General features: G+C 36.9%; 1 protein-coding gene across 1 annotated transcript in view; it reads right to left on the reverse strand.

The window, feature by feature from the left end:
* Positions 1-19,983, reverse strand: part of LOC132018527 (uncharacterized) — a gene marked incomplete at its 5' end in the record, with an annotated part of 292,774 nt that overhangs the window by 221,664 nt on the left and 51,127 nt on the right. The window contains 2 exons of the mRNA XM_059401496.1: positions 892-1,015; positions 3,734-3,810. Coding sequence (XP_059257479.1) covers positions 892-1,015; positions 3,734-3,810 — 201 coding nt within the window. The remainder of the gene's footprint in view (positions 1-891; positions 1,016-3,733; positions 3,811-19,983) is intronic.

Consider the following 19,983-nt stretch of genomic DNA (forward strand, 5'->3'; position numbering starts at 1 on the left):
TTTTCATATGAGTCATACTTAAAAGCCTATCGGAATAACAATTATTTTTGGTTTAATTAGAAAATCTTAATTAACAATAAGGACTTAACCTTCATATTTTGGTTTCCAAAAATATTTTAAAAATTAACACCATGTGAATAAATAAGACAATCTCTTTAAACCTCAAGGCAGGATTACCGATGCAGGCAGACCGAGTTATTAAACACATTCTAAATTAAACGCCTCTATGAGTTTTATACTGAAATATATTGTGATAGTTTTGCATGCCAAATGTGACATTTTGTCACATTTTAGATTCATCTTCTGTAGTAATTTTGGAAATGTCATACAAACAAAGATTTTGTCATTTACCAATGGAATTACTATGCATGGTTGCTTAGGCATCTCTTCGCTGGTTCTTGTGGTTGTTTCAAGTCAGCAAGCCATAAAAAATCTTTATCTCTCTGAAACACAGCAATTTGGAAGATAATCGAATGGTGACTAGGGGGCAGAAATGCCAGTCTGAGGAATTATACCACAATCTCTCTTGCATTTACAACCTTCCTCAAAGCGTATGTCAGATGAGTAGGGAAAGAAGACAGAAGATTCATCAAATCTCAAACCTTGTCTCATTTGCATGGTGGCAGCTCTGCCTCATTGTCTAGTGACAACCCAGCGCGGTGCCAGGGACACCTTTTTTGAGGAATTCCAATGCCTTTACAACTGAGAATTTTAGCTGTTCTATCTTAGCAAAGAATTCTCATCAAAAATATTTACCAAGCCCTGCTGAAACTCTGTTTCTCTAAAGGGTCCCCCAAGAGGAAAAGCACCACAGGAAAAGAAGTCGATAACAACTGATCTCATCACTTTAACATTTTGTGGCAGAGGAAAAGTTCCTGGTGAGAGCCTCACCTTCCAGCAAGGTCCTGCTGCTCCCTTTGATTCGCGAGTGACTTCTGGGAGGGTGCAGAGCTTGGCTGAGCTGTCTTCTTTACAGACATTTAGCTCTGCAATTAATGGTTGACTTCGTGCTCTGCTAGCAGTTACAAGAAGAAGGGAGATAAAAGGAACAGAAATCGACAGTGGGCATAATGAAAAGGTTTGCCCTTGGAAACACAACACAATTTGATGTTTTCCTTAAACATCGTGTCAGATTAACTGAGAACTAGATAAACACCACATTACCACCATTGATTAAAGTTGGGGAGATGAGTAGCTTTTGAAATGGGATCCAACAAAATACAAGACTCACTATATTCCGTATTGATCTATCAGCAATTAAAATGCGGCTTGTTTCAGAAATTACCAGAAGGTTACATATTTGGTAAGATGTTTAGCCACCTTATTTTCTACCCCCACCCCTTCTAGCCTATAAATTGGTAAAGAATCGCTGGAATGGGAAAAGCATTTAAATAGATGAATAGCTGATATGATACAAACTTTTTCTTTTATTTTTTTGACGCAATGATCAGAGATGAAGATCTATTTCTACCTTCAAAATGTTCCGTAGGCTTTTTTATTTTTTCTCCAATTAACATTTATTGTCTTTATTTGAGCTTCTTTGTTACTATTTATTTATTTATTTATTTATTTATTTATTTAAAGCTTCACGCATCCTAACAACATGCGCCTGCTTTCCCATATTCATTTGAATTAAGAAGGATCTTGTATTTCACTTCTCCTGACTTAAGCTTAATTCCATCAGCAGGGCCATCTGTGACAATGACTGTACCCCCACCAGAGGAATGGCCTTTCTGGATCTCACAGCTGATTTAGTTTCTTGTGATAGAAATTATTTCCCTTAATTTGGTTAGAGCTACACTGACACAAGGGTTCATTAGGACACCCATTTGCTGGCAATTCAATTTCAAATTAAATACACTTTGTTGTAAATTTTATTACTTTTAAACTACTGTATCTATTGTCTTTAATGGCCCTATTATACAGTTATGAAGGTAAACAGATTTCATTAGTAAACATCAAACATGTTATGTTAACCGGAGTGAAATGGTTTCCTCAGTTTCTTTCTTTGTTCTCTTGGCAAGCATAGCATGGCACTCATGAAATATCTTAAAAACTTAATCTAAATAATTAGATGCTGAATTCATGATTATAATCCTAAAGGGGGAAAAAAAAAGATCCTTAGTTGCAATCCCAGTTCTTTATAATTAAAGGTATTCTAAAAATACCTTCCTTAGTTAAACAGGAACATGCACATCAAAAGGTTAATACACAGTTTTAATATTATATCAGGTACCTTGATTTAAGTCTACAGATTTGTGTCCCCTTGGAGCAGTCACACCCTGGTCCAGGAGCCAGACCAGACATGAGCTCATTTTGAATTAGGTCCTGTGGCATATTATTACTCTCTTTTTTTTTTTTTTTTTAACCTCATGTACAGCTCTTATTAATTTTGTGATTATATAAATATATGTTTACATTTGCACATTATATAAAATCTGATTATATAAAAAGCCCCCCAAAAAGTCGTCCATTAGTCCACCACTCAGAGATAAACCCTGATAAAATACTGAGGTCTATTCATCATAGCTAGGTAACTAAACACACCTTTCTTTTTTTCTTTACAAAATAAGGCCAAAGATGTAAATAGTATTTTGTCACCCATATTTACCACTTCGTACATTAAAGGCATTTTCTATGAGATCAAGGTGTTTTCCTACAACATAATCTTATTGTTGGAAACTTTAGTTCCAATTCTCACTCTTTTCATCCATAATTAAGTCTCTTGCATATAACATCTTGTTTACCTCCCTGGCAGAGATCACAGCTACCGCCCTGAGTGTTGACTGACACCTCCTGTCCCCGCGGCCTGTTCTTGGGGGCGCTGAAGACCCTTCACAGAGAGATAGGTCCCACTCCTATTGATACCTTATTTTCCCTGCTATTTGGATCATAAATTAAGCAAAATGACAATGAATAAACAACATTGGTGTCTACAACAAGATTTCTCAACCTCTGCCCTATTGACATTTTGAACCACATAACCCTTTGTTTAGGCTGGCCCACACTGTAGAATGTTCGGCAAGATCCCTGGCCCCTGCACACTAGATGCCATTAAGAGACCCTCTCCTAGTCCCAGTAGTGACAACAGAAAATGTCTCCAGACATTGCCAAACGTCCCCTGCAGGCAAAATTGATCCCTGTTGAACATCACTGATATGTAGCATGAATAGTTATTGCTGACTGCTTAGCGTGTTCAAGACACTCTTTTAAATAAGTTGTATCTATTATTTTGTTTAAACCTGACTATAGTCCAACAAGGTATTCTTATTTCTGCTACACTGATGAACCGATGCCGGAAAATGTTGAATATCTTATCTGAGGTTGCATAGCCCTAAGAGGTAAAGCCCAAGATTCAAAGTGGGAACATCTAACTTGAAGCCCCCTCTGAACCCACACCCACTACTTCTGTCTCTCCTCTCCTGGCATGGAGAAGCAGCAAGTGGCATCCCCAGATCTTGGAAGTTCCTACACTGGCTCAAGGAGGTAGTGGCAAACAAGACATGGCTCCCAGCTCTGCGCCATCACCAGAATGCCCCATGGCCAACAGCTGAATATGAATGATAGGGCACAGATAAATTTCAGGAGGAAAGGAAGTTACAGTTTCCACAAGCCTGATCCTCAAGGTCAATCAAACTGGGGTGCCTGTTACCTACAATTGATCCACATTTAATCTAGAGTGAAGCATACAAAAGAAAAGAAAATGCATTGAGTCCACCAGGAAGGAACATACTTCTTGCAGGTTTTGTCGGTCTTTAAATGGGACATAGGGATGTACTGATGGAGGCCTTCCCCTTCAAATTTCAAATCCTGTATCAAAAGAAAGCAGAAATAAAATAAAATTGATTAAAAATTCACTTGAAACACTCCATGCAAAGTGGGTTTTTCTAAGACCTGGATATGCTTGCCCTAAAGGTTAAGGTTCCCGAAGACAAATAAAAACATGGGGGTTATACCTTTAACAGCCCCCTTTTGTAGAATATGACTTTCCTCACTCTGCTTAGTTACTTTTGGCCAGGAAGGTGGAGAGAATAACAAAGAACATCAAAAAAGGAGGAGAAGAGAGAGAGAGAACTCAAGATGAAACCTTCAATCCTTTACAAGCAGTACTTCTGCCTTATGCTATGGGTCACACAGATCAACCCCGGTAGAGTGTAAGAGGGAACTACAAAATGTGCTAATAGGAGGCCAGGACCCTGACTCCACAGCAATCATGAAGGCCAGACAAGCAAATGTTGGCAGTTCCTTAATAAGTCTCAAGGTTGGAATGATGTTCCACGGCTCCTAGCTCTGTCCTCTGGACACCTGGGTCGGGTCCACTTCATAGATCTTCTTTGCTAGCCCGTGTTGGCAGTAAAGTCACTTCCTCAGCTGGTTTCCAGCCAGTAGATTTGGGAGTCCAAGGTCACCCTTATTTTGGTTTCTCTCTGTCTCTTTTAGTTCAAGCAGTTGGCTTTTCTGCTTATCTAATTCCATTTACAACTCTGTGAATCTTCTGTGAATCTTAGAAGAGTTCACTTCATAAGACAAATACCAAATCTAGAAATCTCTTGAGGAGAAGGCCTTCCCTACCACAGGCTTCCACTGAAAGGATGCCATGTGATGTATTGTGCTTGGTTTTGATAAATAAGTTTCTTGATACAGCTCTGCCAAAAGAAGCTCTGGAATACGTATGTGAGATCTAATAAAACATCAGATTCGACTAAATAAATATTCTTAAGTTTAATGGCATATTAATTAGCAGTGAGATTTCATAATGACAATGTTCATCTATGTTTACTGACCACTGATACCCTACTGGGCACTGTACTTCATTCAGTTTCTTATTCTGTAGATATCTATTACGGTTTCATTTTATGCCAGACACAGTGCTAGAAGCCAGGAATACAGTGGTATATAAAGATCTATATTATATCTGAAATTATAAACTCATCTTTCTAATGGACATAATAAATAAAATTAACTAGAAAAATAAACAAAACAATGACAAGGATGGTAGGAACAATCCAAAGAAGAGTCTGGAGAGGACTTTTAAGGGACAAGGTTGTGGGAGAAAGGTTAGAAAAGAATGACTTTTTTAAAATGAGACCTGAGTTGAAGAACAGTTTATCCATGCAAAAAGCAAAAGAAATTAGTGCTCCGGGCAGAAAGAACAGCATGTACAAAAGTCCTGAGGTAGGACATAGTTTTATATATTTTAAAAAGAAAATCAGTGTGGCCTAAGTACAGCCCCGAAGGAGAAAATAGGAAAACTGGGCTAGAAACATAAATAGGTTCTTGCATGACTTGCAGGTGATGTTAACTGACCTACATATTATGTGCAACTGGGAAGCCAGTAAAAGTTTTAAGTAAATGAGTAGTAATTATCTGTCCTATGTATCACCAGTGATGAAAACTTAAAAATATTAAATGCATGTTTATTTATTCTTCTTTCCTATAAATTATGTTTCTCAGCAAAACTCAGCTACTATAGCTCCAGATAATTGGAGAGGGGAAATGTCTTCCCAATATGGAGGACACTAAAAAGGAATCACAACTGGGAAGCCTAGGTGGCACAGTCAGGTGAGACTCTGCCTCTTGATTTCAGCTCAGGTCATCATCTCAGGGTCATGAGATCGAGTCCCCCAGTCAGGCTCTGTGCTCAGTGCAGAGTCTGCTAAAGACTCTCCCTCTCTCTCTGCACCCCCCAAATAAATAAATAAATCTAAAAAAAAAAAATCACAACTAAAATGCATAAGGCAGAGGGAAACCTTTCCACTTTTGCTCCTAGTGGATTATGAACCGGAGAAGGAGGTAAAAATAAGGGAACCAAGCAGCTAAATGTGCATGAGGAGTGGCTTTTTCTCACCCCAACCCTTCCTCTCCAAGGCAGAAATCCTTCGGAATTACAGAAGAAGTGTGAGACAGTTTGAGGAGAAATCAAAGAATAGAAGGGTCATGCCAGGCTTTCAATTCAAATTCTGAGAAGAGACACATCCCATGGTAACCCCATCTACCAACACGGTGGGTGTGACATTAGTTAACCGCATTAGAGCAAAATGGAGCTTTGTTGTGGTTGATCACCAAGAAGGGCCAAGTTTAGGATCTATATTGGTGAGGGTCCCAGCAGAAACATATGCATTCTCAAAATTAGATGACTGGAGGAGGAAGATTTATTTATAAATGTGTCATTGCAAAGCTGTGGATTTAGGATCAGGCTTTTTTCACTGTTAGGCTTGGAGGGTTGAGGAGACAGAGTAGTCACCAGACCCTGGAAGGAGAGTCATATAAAGTCATCTGTCTTGATTAGAACAATGACCCTGGGAGGAGGGATTGAGGCAGCTCAATGCAGGGAGAGCAGAACTATCACATGACCTCTCTTCTCTCCTTCCTAACCCTTAACAACATTCCCTATTAATGGGAAGCAACCAGAAGCCACAGGGAACAGTAACCCTATGGATGTGCCCTCACAGTTTAGTCTTGTACGACAGAAAACACTATAGATTAAGCCTGGCAACCTTACCGAGGAGCTAATGGTGTACCTAGAATAAGCTGTAGGGTGAACCACTTCACTAAACTAGGAAGTTTTGCCGATGAATTGAGTGAGGAAGATGAGGGGAAATAAAAAACCAAAAATGAATTTCAAATTTCTGGCCTAAGTCAATGTTCTCTAGTGCCATTTACTGGGATAGGACATATGGGATAGATAATGCAAACAACAGTTATTGTTATTGATTTTATTTTATTTTATTTTATTTATTTATTTGAGAGACTGAGAGAGAGCATGAGCAGGAGGAGGGACAGAGGAAGAAGCAGACTACCCGTGGACCAATGTGGATCCCTGGACTCTGGGATCGTGACCTGAGCCAAAGGCAGATGCTTAACCAACATAGCCACCCAGGGGCCTGCAAACAAGGTTTTGAGGAAAAAAATATCAGCTTCCAGGTTGGACATGTTAAATCTGCAGTGTTTTTGTGATACCCACATGGCAATGGTAAGCAGGAGTGAGATAGGGAGTCTGACAGTAAGAGGAGAAATCAGAGCTTCTGGCTGTCCCCAGCAAGATAATGGAATTTAGGTGATGGGAATGAGAGAAGCCACCTTGAGACACTTCTAAGCACCTCTGGAGTCTATCATTTGATTCTTACAACAGCCCTAGGATGGCTATGCTCTGAGCGATATACTGATTCTGCAGATGGGTAAACTTCAGGCTCTTGCCCAAGGTTGTAGCACATGGTGGAGTCTGGAGCCAGCTCTCTGAGGTTCCAGAGCTCAGTTCTTAATCCATGGAATTGGCCTTTCTCGTAGTCGCCTTGCTGTTTTAGAGGCTACATGCATAGGGTGACCGTTTTCTTCACTCACTTGACCCCATATAGTTTCTATTATTAGCCCTTCATCCACATCCTTGTAAAAACAATTAAGATTAGGATCAATGGTTGTATATAATCCTTTGGAAATGAATAAAAAGGGCCAAACAGTAAAACTTTATTAAAACAGGAAATTTTCCTTTGCACCAACCATTTTCCAAAAGAGATCAAACAGAGCCAGCATGGTTTGCAAAGAGAATGAATGCCCTCATCGAGCTAACTATTTTCAAATCCTCTCAAGTACGTGAGAAACATCGATTATTTATTAACAGTAAACTAATTAAAATTTATCACCTCATTAAGGAAGATTTTATCACAAACTTTATGATGTAACAATTATTTCATGCAGCTTTGGTCGTATTTCTTCTTCCATATAAAATAACTCTTTTTTGTATAGAGTGTATTCCAAAATATTTTGCAACACAGACTTTCTACCATATCCTCTTCATCTGAACAAGTGATAGTTTGTTATAATTGGGGATTACCCAGAGAACAGTTTGGCAAAAATTATCAGTAAATACTGTTGCTAAACCAGAAATTAAGATAGCTATGTTCTGCATATTCATCCAACATCTAATTAGATATCACTAAAAATTTAAATATTGACTTCCCAAAAATATGTCTTCATATTTTCCTGGTCTGAACCACGTTTTCTAACAAAAGTAAGAAAAAATTACAAGGACGACAAGATTGTTCTGGATGCTTCTATACTCAAAAAAATAAATAAATAAATAAGATAATGACTCTAAAAGTTGCTAGTTTTTTCATAAATATCCAAAGACCCTCAAAAACTATTTCTATTTCCTTGTCTCTCTCTCTCTCTTTTTTTTTTACAAGTAATGTTAAGTCACCAAAGAATCAGTTGATGTCTATTTTTCATTTTATCTAACAGTGAATTCTTTACTTGGATGTTATTATTCAGACTCTTTTTGCCTGTGATAATGGCTAGCACAGGGAAAAAGAAAGAAATGAAGGACATAATTCAATTTTAGCTAATATTTGTTGAGTACCTGAAATATACTAGGCACTGAACTATGGGGATTTTATATAACAGCTTCTGAGTCCTCACATTAACTCTTTCAGATAAACACTATTATTATGCTTGCTTTTGAAGTGAGGAAACTGAGTAAAGCAAGATTAGATCAAGCCTGGAGTGTTGGCCTCTAGAACACATGTTCCTAATCCTTATATTATGGAGTTCTGAGTTTGATTTTTTTGTTGTTGTTTTTAAATATTTATTTATTTATTTAAGAGAGAGCAAGAGAGCACAAAAGGGAGAGTCAGGCAGAGGGAGAGGGAGAAGCAGGCTCCCCACTAAGCAGGGAGCCCAATGTGGAACTCAATCCGAGGACTCTGGGATAATGACCTAAGCTGAAGACAGACACTTAATCGACTGAGCCACGCAGGCACCCATGAGTTTAATATTGTTTAACCATATATTAGGTGATTCGAACGAACTCTCTTTATTCAAAAGCAATGCTTGGTAGGCAAATACACCATATGAGAAAGTATTGCCACACTACAATTACATATTTAGAAATAACAAAAACCTAAATTTATATGGAAAATCATCTCTATACTGGAATTCCATATATCAAATTTATAAAACAGTAGTATTAAAACTGCCTTTGAACTCAATGTCAGTCCTTCAATTTTTTTTTTCTAAAAACTTAAAATTTGATGAGCATGCCAAGCAATGCATGCAATATATATAGTGAAATCTTGCATGGAAATGCATGATCTACACATCTATGTAGAAATGCCATCCCTGGTGTTTTAACTATTTTAATTTTCTCTCAGTTTTCAAAAAAATTCACATTTAAGTACATAGGTACAAGCAACTTTAAGATATGTCAATCTTAAATATGTATATATCACTAAATGTATACATAGGATCTGTATATATGATATAATGAATACTTCTATGATGATTGAAAATGTAAATATGTCATAAAAATAAAAATGCTAAGTCAAATCATAGGTGAGAGTGGAATTATCCTTTGAAGGGCACAACCTTACTAAAATAATTCACTTTAAATAGAGCCATTTGTAAAATTACTTAAACTGAACGATTAACCCAATAGGCATCAAGCTAAAAAATAATAGGCAAAACTGCCTTGGAAAACTTAAATAGTTTAAATTTATGGATGAAACCCAAAAAAATGTCTAGGCACTTTAAACTCTGGATTAATGTTTTTTTTAAATATCAGAGTGAGAAGTGAGGATACACCATGGTTAAAACAAAACAAAACAAAACAAAACAACAACAACAACAAAAGCAAAACAAAACAAAAAAACTTCCAAAAGTATTTCTTCAAATATATGCCAAAAAACAATGAAAGTTGTTTTTCCATTCTACACCATCTTTTATATGAATCTCAGGGGAGCCAGATCCCAGATCCATATAAGAATGGGTTTTCGAGGGGTGCATGGATGGCTTTTCTGACGGGCTGAGTAATATTCCATAGTATCAATGAACCACATCTTCTTTATCCATTCATCTGTTGAAGGACATCTCTGTTCCTTCCATAGTTTGGTTATTGTGGACATTGCTGCTATGAACATTAGGGTGCATGTGTCCTTTTCTTTCACTAAGTCTGTATCTTTGGAGTAAATAGTGCAAATACGGGGTCACAGGTTAGCTCTATTTTGAACTTCTCGAGAAACCTCCATACTGTTTTCCAGAGTGGCTATATCAACTTGCATTCCAACCAACATTGTAAGAAGGTCCCCCTTTCTCCACATCCTTGCCAACACTTATTGTTTCCTGTCTTGTTAATTTTTGCCATTCTAACGGGTGTAAGTTGATATCTTATTTGTGGTTTTGATTTGTATTTCCCTGATAGCTAGTGGCACTGAACATTTTTTCATATGTCTTTTAGCCAGTTGCATGTCTTCTTTGGAGAAGTGTCTGTTCATGTCTTCTGTCCATTTCTTGACTAGATTATTTGGTTTTTTGGATGTTAAGTTTGAGAAGTTCTTTATACATTTTGGATACTAACCCTTCATCCGTAATGTCATTTACAGATATCGTCTCCCATTCTGTGGGTTGCTTCCTAGCTTTGTTGACTGTTCCCTTTGCTGTGCAAAAGGTTTTTATCTTGATGAAGTCCCAAAAGTTCATTTTTACTCTTTTTCCCCTTGTCTTTATAAACATGTGTTGAAAGAGGTCCCTGTGGTCAAAGTTAAAGAGGTTACTGTCTGTGTTCTCCTCTAGGATTTTGATGGATTCCTGTCTCACATTTAGGTCTTTCATGAACTTTGAGTTTATCTTTTTAATAACTGCTTTACTGAGTCATGAAGTAAAGAAATGTTTCTTACATTTAATATAAAATCATGCCTTTAAATGAAAATAAAATAATAAAATAAAATAAATCATATCTTTTGCCTTTCAAATAAAGTGTCTACCAAGACCTAATACCATGAAAACTCTTTCTTCATGTACTGTTTCTATTTATTTATTTATTTATTTTGAGAGAAATAGAGAGCACAAGCAGGGAAGAGAGGTAGGGAGAGAAGGAGAGAATCTTAAGCAGGCTCTATGTCCAGCAGAGAGCCTGACACAGGGCTTGATCTCAGGACCCTGAGATCATGACCTGAGCAGAAACCAAGACTCAGATGCTTAGCCACCTGAGCCACCTTGTCTTTTTAGAAGAAGACTTCTAGGGTGACAAAATAATGGCAGTTGGACAGAGAAACTTCTACTTTATGGAAGAATTACAGCTAATAAATTTACACAAAGTGGTGATATATAAATCCATAATTTTGCAATTCTTTATGAAATTATTATTTCAAGCAAGAATTACCAATTGATACGCTATAAAAACACTCAAAAGTGAGTGGTAGATAAGGAAGTGGATATTGTTTGCTACAAAGTAGTATGACACAGATTTTTTTTGTTTCAAAGGGAAAATAATAGATGAGTCAAGCTATCCATGACTAATTTTAGCACATAAATGATACAATAACCAGATATTACTCATCTCTAGATGTGTCAAAATATGGACTTCCCAATATTGTTTCTAATGTCTTCCAACCAAAGATATTCATCTTGAATTCAGTCAGCAGCTTTAGATCAACTTCCATATTATTAGAAGTACAAGGAATAAGACAACAGGCTAACATCATCAGATGGAAGCAATGTCACACATCTGTCTACAGAATGTTTACAGTACATCTGAGCCAATCAACCTGTCAGGCTTGACTTACAAGACACAAGACAAGATGTACTGCATGGTCCTGATTAGTTCCTGGTTTGGACAAAAATAAAGTAAAGGGTATTTTGGGGATAGCTGTTGTATTTGAGTATACATTGGATATTAAATAAAATTAAGAAATTATTTTGAATTTGATTAACTATGCTGATAGCTTGGAATTGATCTTATTTTTTGATGGCATAAGGAAGTTACTTTGTTTGGGGGGGTGCTGGCTCCACATGCCTCTTACAAAATGAACATAATTATTCATTATACGGCTGACCCTTCTTCTAAGACCTGTCAATGGAGATGTCCAATGGTTTCTTATTATAAAACTGCCATCGGATAATGGCCTTTAGTAAGGGACTGGCCACCAGAATGACCACCCTCAGTGGTCACTGCTAAAATTAGCCAGGAGAACTGGACCCATGAGAGAAAGGTTACATATTTCTGACTTAACCTTTTAAAATATTAAACAATGAGTTTTAGGTCACCAGAGTGGAATATTGGGTCAAAGAGTCCCAAACAAATCACTTCATGATGATTACCCTAAAAATCAGTATCTTTACTTTTACCCTAATCCCTTAAAGGCTTAATTCCTCTTTTTCATATTTCTCTGAAGTTATACTCTGCAACAGTAGTTCTCTTTATTAAGTTGACCCAAGAGAGGAGTAATTTCACTAGAGAACCAATTAGTGCACTTGAGAATATTTTTTTAATGTGAATTTTAAGATAAAAGGATTAGACACCAAAGTTTCCTATACATGCGATGTATATTTGGTTTCCAATTGACATTTCTTCATAGATGTTATTTTCTTGTGAGAGAGGTGGAAAATTTAGCAGATGTAAATTCATTGTTATAGTGGTCAAAGTAATATTTTGAAAGCTTTTCATTACCTGAGCAAAGTTGTCTCTGTGAAGCTTTATTGGGCAGTAAAATAGAGTGAATAAGAAGAGCTAGGGTACCTAGTGGCTCAGTGGGTTAAACCTCTGCCGTTGGCTCAGGTCATGATCTCAAGGTCCTGAGATTGAGCCCCTTGTCGGGCTCTCTGCTCAGCAGGGAGCCTGCTTCCCCCTCTCTCTCTCTGCCTGCCTCTCTGCCTATTTGTGATCTCTCTCTCTCTGTCAAATAAATAAAACCTTTTAAAAAATAGCTAATAATTTATGATTGATAATCATAGCTAATAATTTTTTCCTAAACCAAAAAAATTAAAAAAAAATAAAAACTTTAATATTTCAGGTTCTTTTTGGAAAATTTCTATGAACCTGTAAAACATCTTTTACACTATATATATATATTTTTTTTTAATTTGGAAATGGTTTTAAAATGTGATTTATTCACTGCCGTGTGAAAATATTTTTCTTTTTTTCAACAACATTTTAAAACAAGTTTATTGTGATGTAAGTAATATTTAAAAGCCTGCACATTTCATGAGTACAATTGGATGAGTATGGAAACTATCACTCTAATCAGAATGATAGACACAGCCATCATTTCCAAAAGTTTCCCTGCATCTTTTTTAATGTGTTGTAAAAATGTTTAGTACAAGATGCACATTCTTGACAAATTTTAAGTAAACATTCAATCTTATTGACTGTACGTACTATGGTATATATCAGTTTTCTAGAACTAATTCCTTTTGTATAAATGAAATTTTATACCAACTTAACAACTCCTGTAAAAACATTGCAAAATGACCTAGGGGAAACTTCGTGAGGAGTGGGATTTCTTTCCTGTACGCTCTGCCGTCAACTTCATTTCCTCTGGCACACGAAGATAGCTGTGCTCTCTGCTCCTGGAATCTTGCTAATAATTTTACCCTTTATTATAATAAATGCATTAAAAACTTGAGGTATGCTATCAGTTATCTATTGCTTTGGGGTCTTTTCAAAGATTTATTTATTTAATTATTTGAGAGCAAAATTGAAAGCAAGAGAGAGAGAGACAGATAGACAGATAGAGAAATAAGTGGGGAGGGGCAGAGGGAGAGACAGTCCTAAACAGACTCCAGGCTGTGTGTGGAAACCCAGGTAGGACTTGATCTCAGCACCCTGAGACCATAACCCTAACCAAAACCAAGAGTCAGATGCTTAACCGACCAGGCGACCTAGGCACCCCTGTTCTCTCTTGCTTTGTAACAAAATCCTTAGCATCTGGAAAGGGCAAACTTTGATCATCCTGCTTTGTGAGGATCAGAAAGCTGGGATTGGCCTAGCAGGATGGTTCTGTCTCAGGGCTACTCACAGACTACAGTGAGTGAGTTAGCAGGGACTGAGTCAGCTCAGGCAGCTGTGAGGAAGCTCTCTTGACCTCACACATGCCCCTGCATGACTGCTTGCTCACACAGCAGCTGACTTCCCCTAAAGTAAGTGATCCAAGAGAGGACCCACACAGAAACCCCTGTCAGCAAAGGCATGCATCGCTTCTCCAGTATTCATTAGAACTTGTACATGATTCCAACCAATACTTCAGGAGAGGTGATGCAGGGCCCAAATCTCAGAAGGTGAGGACCATCAAGATCCTGTTCAGGGTGCCTGCCCCAGGGAGAAGAGGTTACAAAACCCCCATGTCCTTTCCTACTAAGCACCTCATTCTAAAGCATCATTCCAAGGATAATCCATGATCTGCATAAATCTCCAAAATTTTGTGGAAATTGTGGGACTGTGACAAGAACTGGGATCCAGTAAAAACTTGTCATAAAAGAACCACATCTTTAATCATTAAAATCATCTGTTTTTATTTGCATATACTTGGCACACCAGGTTACAGTAGTTTCAGGAGCTCATAAATAGTGATACAAGAAGTTTCTCCATTATGCTGTGCTCAGCACAAGTGTAGCTTCTATCTGTCACCACACAGCCCTATTCCTTCATATTCACAAAATTTCAAAGCTGATGACGTAAATTCTAGCACACACTAATTACCTGGGCGTTGCAGAGTAACAGCAATAGGGGAAAAATTACCAAAAAAAATCCTCTATAAAAAATTATATTTTCTGAAAGGAAGCTACTCAATACAAATGACAAAAAATAAAGTGTTTTGAGGAACTTTCTTTAATACTTATAAAGTTTTGCCTCTAGTATTAAATGTATGCGGGGGCTTTCCAAACATATGGATTATTTTTTTGGCATTATATCTGTTTCCCCTTTTATACTGATGTCATTCATCTTAAGGTTTCCTTAATATTTTATATTACTTTCATTAACAGTTATTTTAAAAAGGAGCTTGATATTCATAGGGAATGAGCAGGCTGACAGTCCAACTTGGGTGGCATGCCTGTTGAGGGTTTTTTGGTTCTTTTATTTTATTTTTTTTTAATATTTATTTACCCACTTGAGATAGAGAGAGAGGGAGAGAGAATCTTAAGCAGGCTCCACTCTCAAGCATCAAGCTGGTCTCAGGGCTCGAACCCAGGACCCTGAGATCACAGCCTGAGCCAAAACCAAGAGTGGGCTCCTCAACCAACTGAGCCACCCAGGCACCCATCTGTGGAGGGTTTTGTCACAGAACAAGGAGAAGCTTCATTGAGAAGTTTCAAGTATGGAGAGCTTTTTAGTGGAGTAATAGAACTAAAACATGGAGCAAGATGAACAGAGGAATAAAAACAGATTCCTCAAAATCATAGACAGAGATAATTTATACATTATTTTATAGAACCAGGTAAAATCTTAACAGGACCTTAAACAAGAACCGCTTTAAATAATGGTGAGAAATTTTACATGAACACACACATACACACACACACACACACACACACACAATCACATATGTATGTTCTGGTCTTTCAATGTCTTCATTCCACATAAAATGACTTTTGCATTTTAGGAGCTTAACAAGCATTCTTTTTTTTAAGATTTTATTTATTTATTTAACACGAGAAAGAGAGAGAGAGAGAGAGCGCGCACAAGCAAGGAAAGCGGCAGGCAGAGGGAGAAGCAGGCTCCCTGCTGTGCAGGGAGCCCGATGCGGGGCTTGATCCCAGAACCCTGGAATCAAATCACCTGAGCTGAAGGCAGACACTTAACCAACTGAGCTACCAAGGGGCCCAATGAGTATTCTTTTTGAACATTAAGTTTACATATATTTCTAGGCTCCTGTTATTTACAATATATAAGAAAAAGTCCTTATCTATAAGAAAATTATGATTGTTTGCAACAAAATATATTTGAATAATAATGCAATGTACTATAGGCTCAAAAACAGGTAAGATGGGAAATTCCTGATTAGTAAAGATATTGGATTAGTAATATATGATTAGGTAGTTAATATTTTTATTATTTTAATAGCACTTATTGGATCAGCTCTTTAATTATACACAACATTGTGACAACATTGTATAATATGAATTAGTATCTCTATCTTATTGAAGCTAATATCCTGAGAGTTTAATTGAGTTGTCTAAGACCACATATGCCTAAGATTTCGAGGTTATTTAAACCCGTTACTCTCTCACTCCGAAATCCAAGTCCATCCGCCATCACATGATATGTTCTTCAAAAGTAACTAACAAGGCAGGTAACACCTAGCTTGAGAAGTTATTTAACACTTTTGACCAAGGAAGTAAAATAATCAGTTATACCTTAAGCATTAATCCGAGAATGGATTAGAACGAAGGGAGAAGAGAAACCAGGAAAACAGCTAAGATTTTGTTAAAGTGCCGTATGCTTGACACTTGTTACCTCATAGGCGGTGAACTACCTTAATAAGAAGCATTTTGTTAATTGCACAGCTGTTCATCAAGGGAAGGAATTTTTATATTTAAAAGAATGTATTTAAGCCACATTGTGATTTTTTCCTTTAGTCACTTGGGGAGGGTGGACTGAAAAAAATTATTTATTTCTATTTTTGTTAAGATTTTTAGAAAAATAGTATCTTCTGAAGTAATTTCTCAGGCGATTCCAAATGGCACAAAACAAGTTCTAGAAGAGAATTCACACTCTTTCTTCCTCCACAGCCTGCCCCACCCTTTCTCATTCCTAACATTCCTGCTTCTGCATTTCTAATTCCCTTCATTCACAAATCGGTCCTAAAAAGTTATATATTCATGCAAAAATTATGACATTGCGAATCATTCCAAGGTTTTACAAGTACCTATGATCACTATACATGCTAAAAGAAGAAAATGACCTTTTCAAAGAGAAGGGCGAAAAAGAAGGTAAGGAATAACCCCCCCCCCCCCCCCCGACCCGCAAGGAGAGCTGGAAAATGATAGCTTTTTTTTTTTTTGATTTTATTTATTTATTTGACAGAGAGAGATCACAGTAGACAGAGAGGCAGGCAGAGAGAGAGATAAAGGGAAGCAGGTTCCCTGCTGAGCAGAGAGACCGATGCGGGACTCGATCCCAGGACCCTGAGATCATGACCCGAGCGGAAGGCAGCAGCTTAACCCACTGAGCCACCCAGGCACCCCGATTTTTGTTTTTAATTACAGACTGGAAATACACATCTTTCACCTTTACAAAAAAATGACAGGATGTGTATTAATATTCCTAGAATATGAGTATTTGCCGGGCACCCACAAGAGCCCTCATGCCCAGTAGGCTGAGGCTAGCCCTGCCCATCACAAGTCTGTGACACGTGATCCAAGCTGAGCCAACATGATTTCAGATTGGAGCCCAATGAGGAGGATTCAGGAATCTAGTACATGGCTTGTGAAGTCCAATCAGATGGAAGTACGGGGCATTTGAAACACTGAGAGAGAAAAAAACCTCCCATATGAATTTTAGCAAATTCATTATTTTATTTATTCATTCAATTAACAATGACGGTGTCTGTCTGTTGTTTGACAATAAGTGCTAAACAAGGTTGGCATATGACCTTGAGGCAAAATAAACATATTAAAACAGGCCCTGAGAATTATAAAATGTCTTTTATAACTATAAAAAATTATAAAATTATAAAAAACATAAAAATTAATTATAAAAATTATTAAACATTATAAGAATTGTCTTTTATGATTATAGATATTATAGATAATATATAATTATAATTCTTATAATTATAATTAGAACCATTAAATGGCTCTAATATTCTGATTTCTCTCCTGACTTAACTGCAGTGAGGCAATTATTAGAGAAGGCATCCACCCAATAAGGAAATAAACTCAAATTCTGCACAACTATATGTCCCAATTCAACAGCTCCAGCCATATCTCAAATCTCCTTTCTTTTTTATTTCACCGTAGTTTCCATATATCTACTTTCAGCTTTCACCATTCATTTCATAATAAGAAAATATCTTGTAAAATTTGCTACACTTTTTGGATTCCAAAACAAATTTGACAAACTACCTTTAGTTTCCAATCCTTAATTAATATATCTCTCCAGGCCATTGAATGAGGCCTCCCTCTAGTTGGTGAAACTGCGGGTGCCCCCCATCCCATAAAGTGTTCGTAGAGTTTTCTGTTTTCTTGTCAATCCCCACATTTCTTTAAACTGTGCATACATGGGCATGTGTATTTAAATAATCTAAACTGAGGCATTAAAACAAAATGAACATGCAAAATGCACTGCAGTGCTTTCCTTTGATTCTAGTTCTCTATGTGATAATCCCACTTGATCTAGAACCATAGAATAATAATAACTGGAATGTCTATATTTGTTTTTTTTTTCCCCAGGAATAGTTAATTCAATTTTATTCATCATCCATTGAGGACACTGAGTACATTAACATTTAAAACAATTATTCACATTCCCTCACCCCATGAATCTTGGTTTGTCAAACTGCCGGAAATGTCACTTGATAGAGATTTGGGCTGAGCAGATGTTCTACTATTCTGCTGTGTCTCAATATGAGTTTGTTTCATCACTTATTTTTCTCCAGCAACTGGCTGAGATCGGTTCTATTGCTTCATAGTATGGGCACCATACCTAGTCCAATTTGGTTCAAATTCCAGTTGGTTGTTGCTAGTTTTGTGACTTCAGACAAATAACTAAATATCTCTGAGTCTTTGTTTCCTCATCTGTAAACTGTGAGTAGGAATATATTTCTAATTTAATTATACATCATTACTATTTTATCAGCCGTAACACTGGGTAATATTGAGTTCTCTGAAAACATATATTTACACATATAAAAATACTATGTATATGTATAAGCTATATATGCAGGCTTTTTTGTTTTTGTTACTCTGCTATTTATTTTCCTTGTTCTCATGTAGTAAGATGAGCAGAAAGCTATAAATTATCTAATCACAATGCCCACTGAACATGTCATATAATATCTATATATAAAATCTATATAATATAAAATGTCATATAATATCAATAATCACTAATCACAATGCCCAGTGAACATGTCATCCACTGGTCCACTTCTGCTTTCTATGCTAGTTCTGACTAAGGAACAATTCTGTTCAGAGTTTGGCTTGTCTTCAAATCAGAAAATAACAAAATGTTGGGGGCACAGATTTTAATGAAGACTTTTGATGGAGCATTTGCCCGGCTCTATAAAATTTATGAAATTAATATTCACCAAGCAACAATTCTTCCCAGAGCTCACTGCCAAGGTCCCAGCCATTTATCCAGAGTAATTAGTATAGCTTCCTTCCCAAAGCTAATCTTTATCCCATGCCTATAATGGCCCAGGCACTCTACTAATTGTTTATCTAAATTATCTCATTCATTATTTGATGTTCTAATATAAGCTTCACACCAAATTATGAAGGGGATACTATTATTATTTCTATTTTATGGAACAAAACAAAAAAAATGAAGCAAAGAGAGGTCAACTTGCCCAAGGTCAAGTTGAATAGCTGGAATCTGAATCCATTCTATTCCCCTCTCCCCCGAGCCTCTGTGCCTGTAATCTCATCCACATGCCATGTCTCCAGTTTCCCATTCCATGTCGTACAACCAAAGAGCTCCACCCAAGGGAAAGTCCGGTGAGTCCAGAATCTAGACCATAAAATAATAATAATAATAACAATAATAGTAATAAATAGCACAATAATAATAATTTACCATTATATAGCACTTTAAATTGTTCAAAAAACATTTTAGATACTGTGTCAAATTGGTCTTTTACAACATAATGAAATAAGAAGGACAAGTGTCATTCCTATTGTTCTGCAGATAAGAACGCTGAGCTATGAAGAGGTCAGACGACTTGCTTCAGATCACGTAAGTGGAACACAGTGTAGCAGGATTCCCAGGCAAGTATGTTATTATGTAACTTGATCATTTTTTTTCTCATGTTTTTATCATATCACAGAGAACCCATTTGGCTGGCTTCTAGCTTGAAAACAATAGGCTAAATGTCTTCAATCATTTTACCTAAAGATATTATGACTGATTCCTACATACTTTTTTATTTTCCTGATTAATCCACATTTTTCTTTAATCTAAAAATACTAGGGCAGCCTCCCAGAGATGAACCCTCCCCTCCCAGGAACCAAGCCCATGATTACTTCACTACCATGGCCTCAGGTAGAACACTGCAG

The sequence above is a fragment of the Mustela nigripes genome, chromosome 5 (genome assembly GCF_022355385.1).
Source record: "Mustela nigripes isolate SB6536 chromosome 5, MUSNIG.SB6536, whole genome shotgun sequence".
Classification (NCBI taxonomy): Eukaryota; Metazoa; Chordata; class Mammalia; order Carnivora; family Mustelidae; genus Mustela; species Mustela nigripes.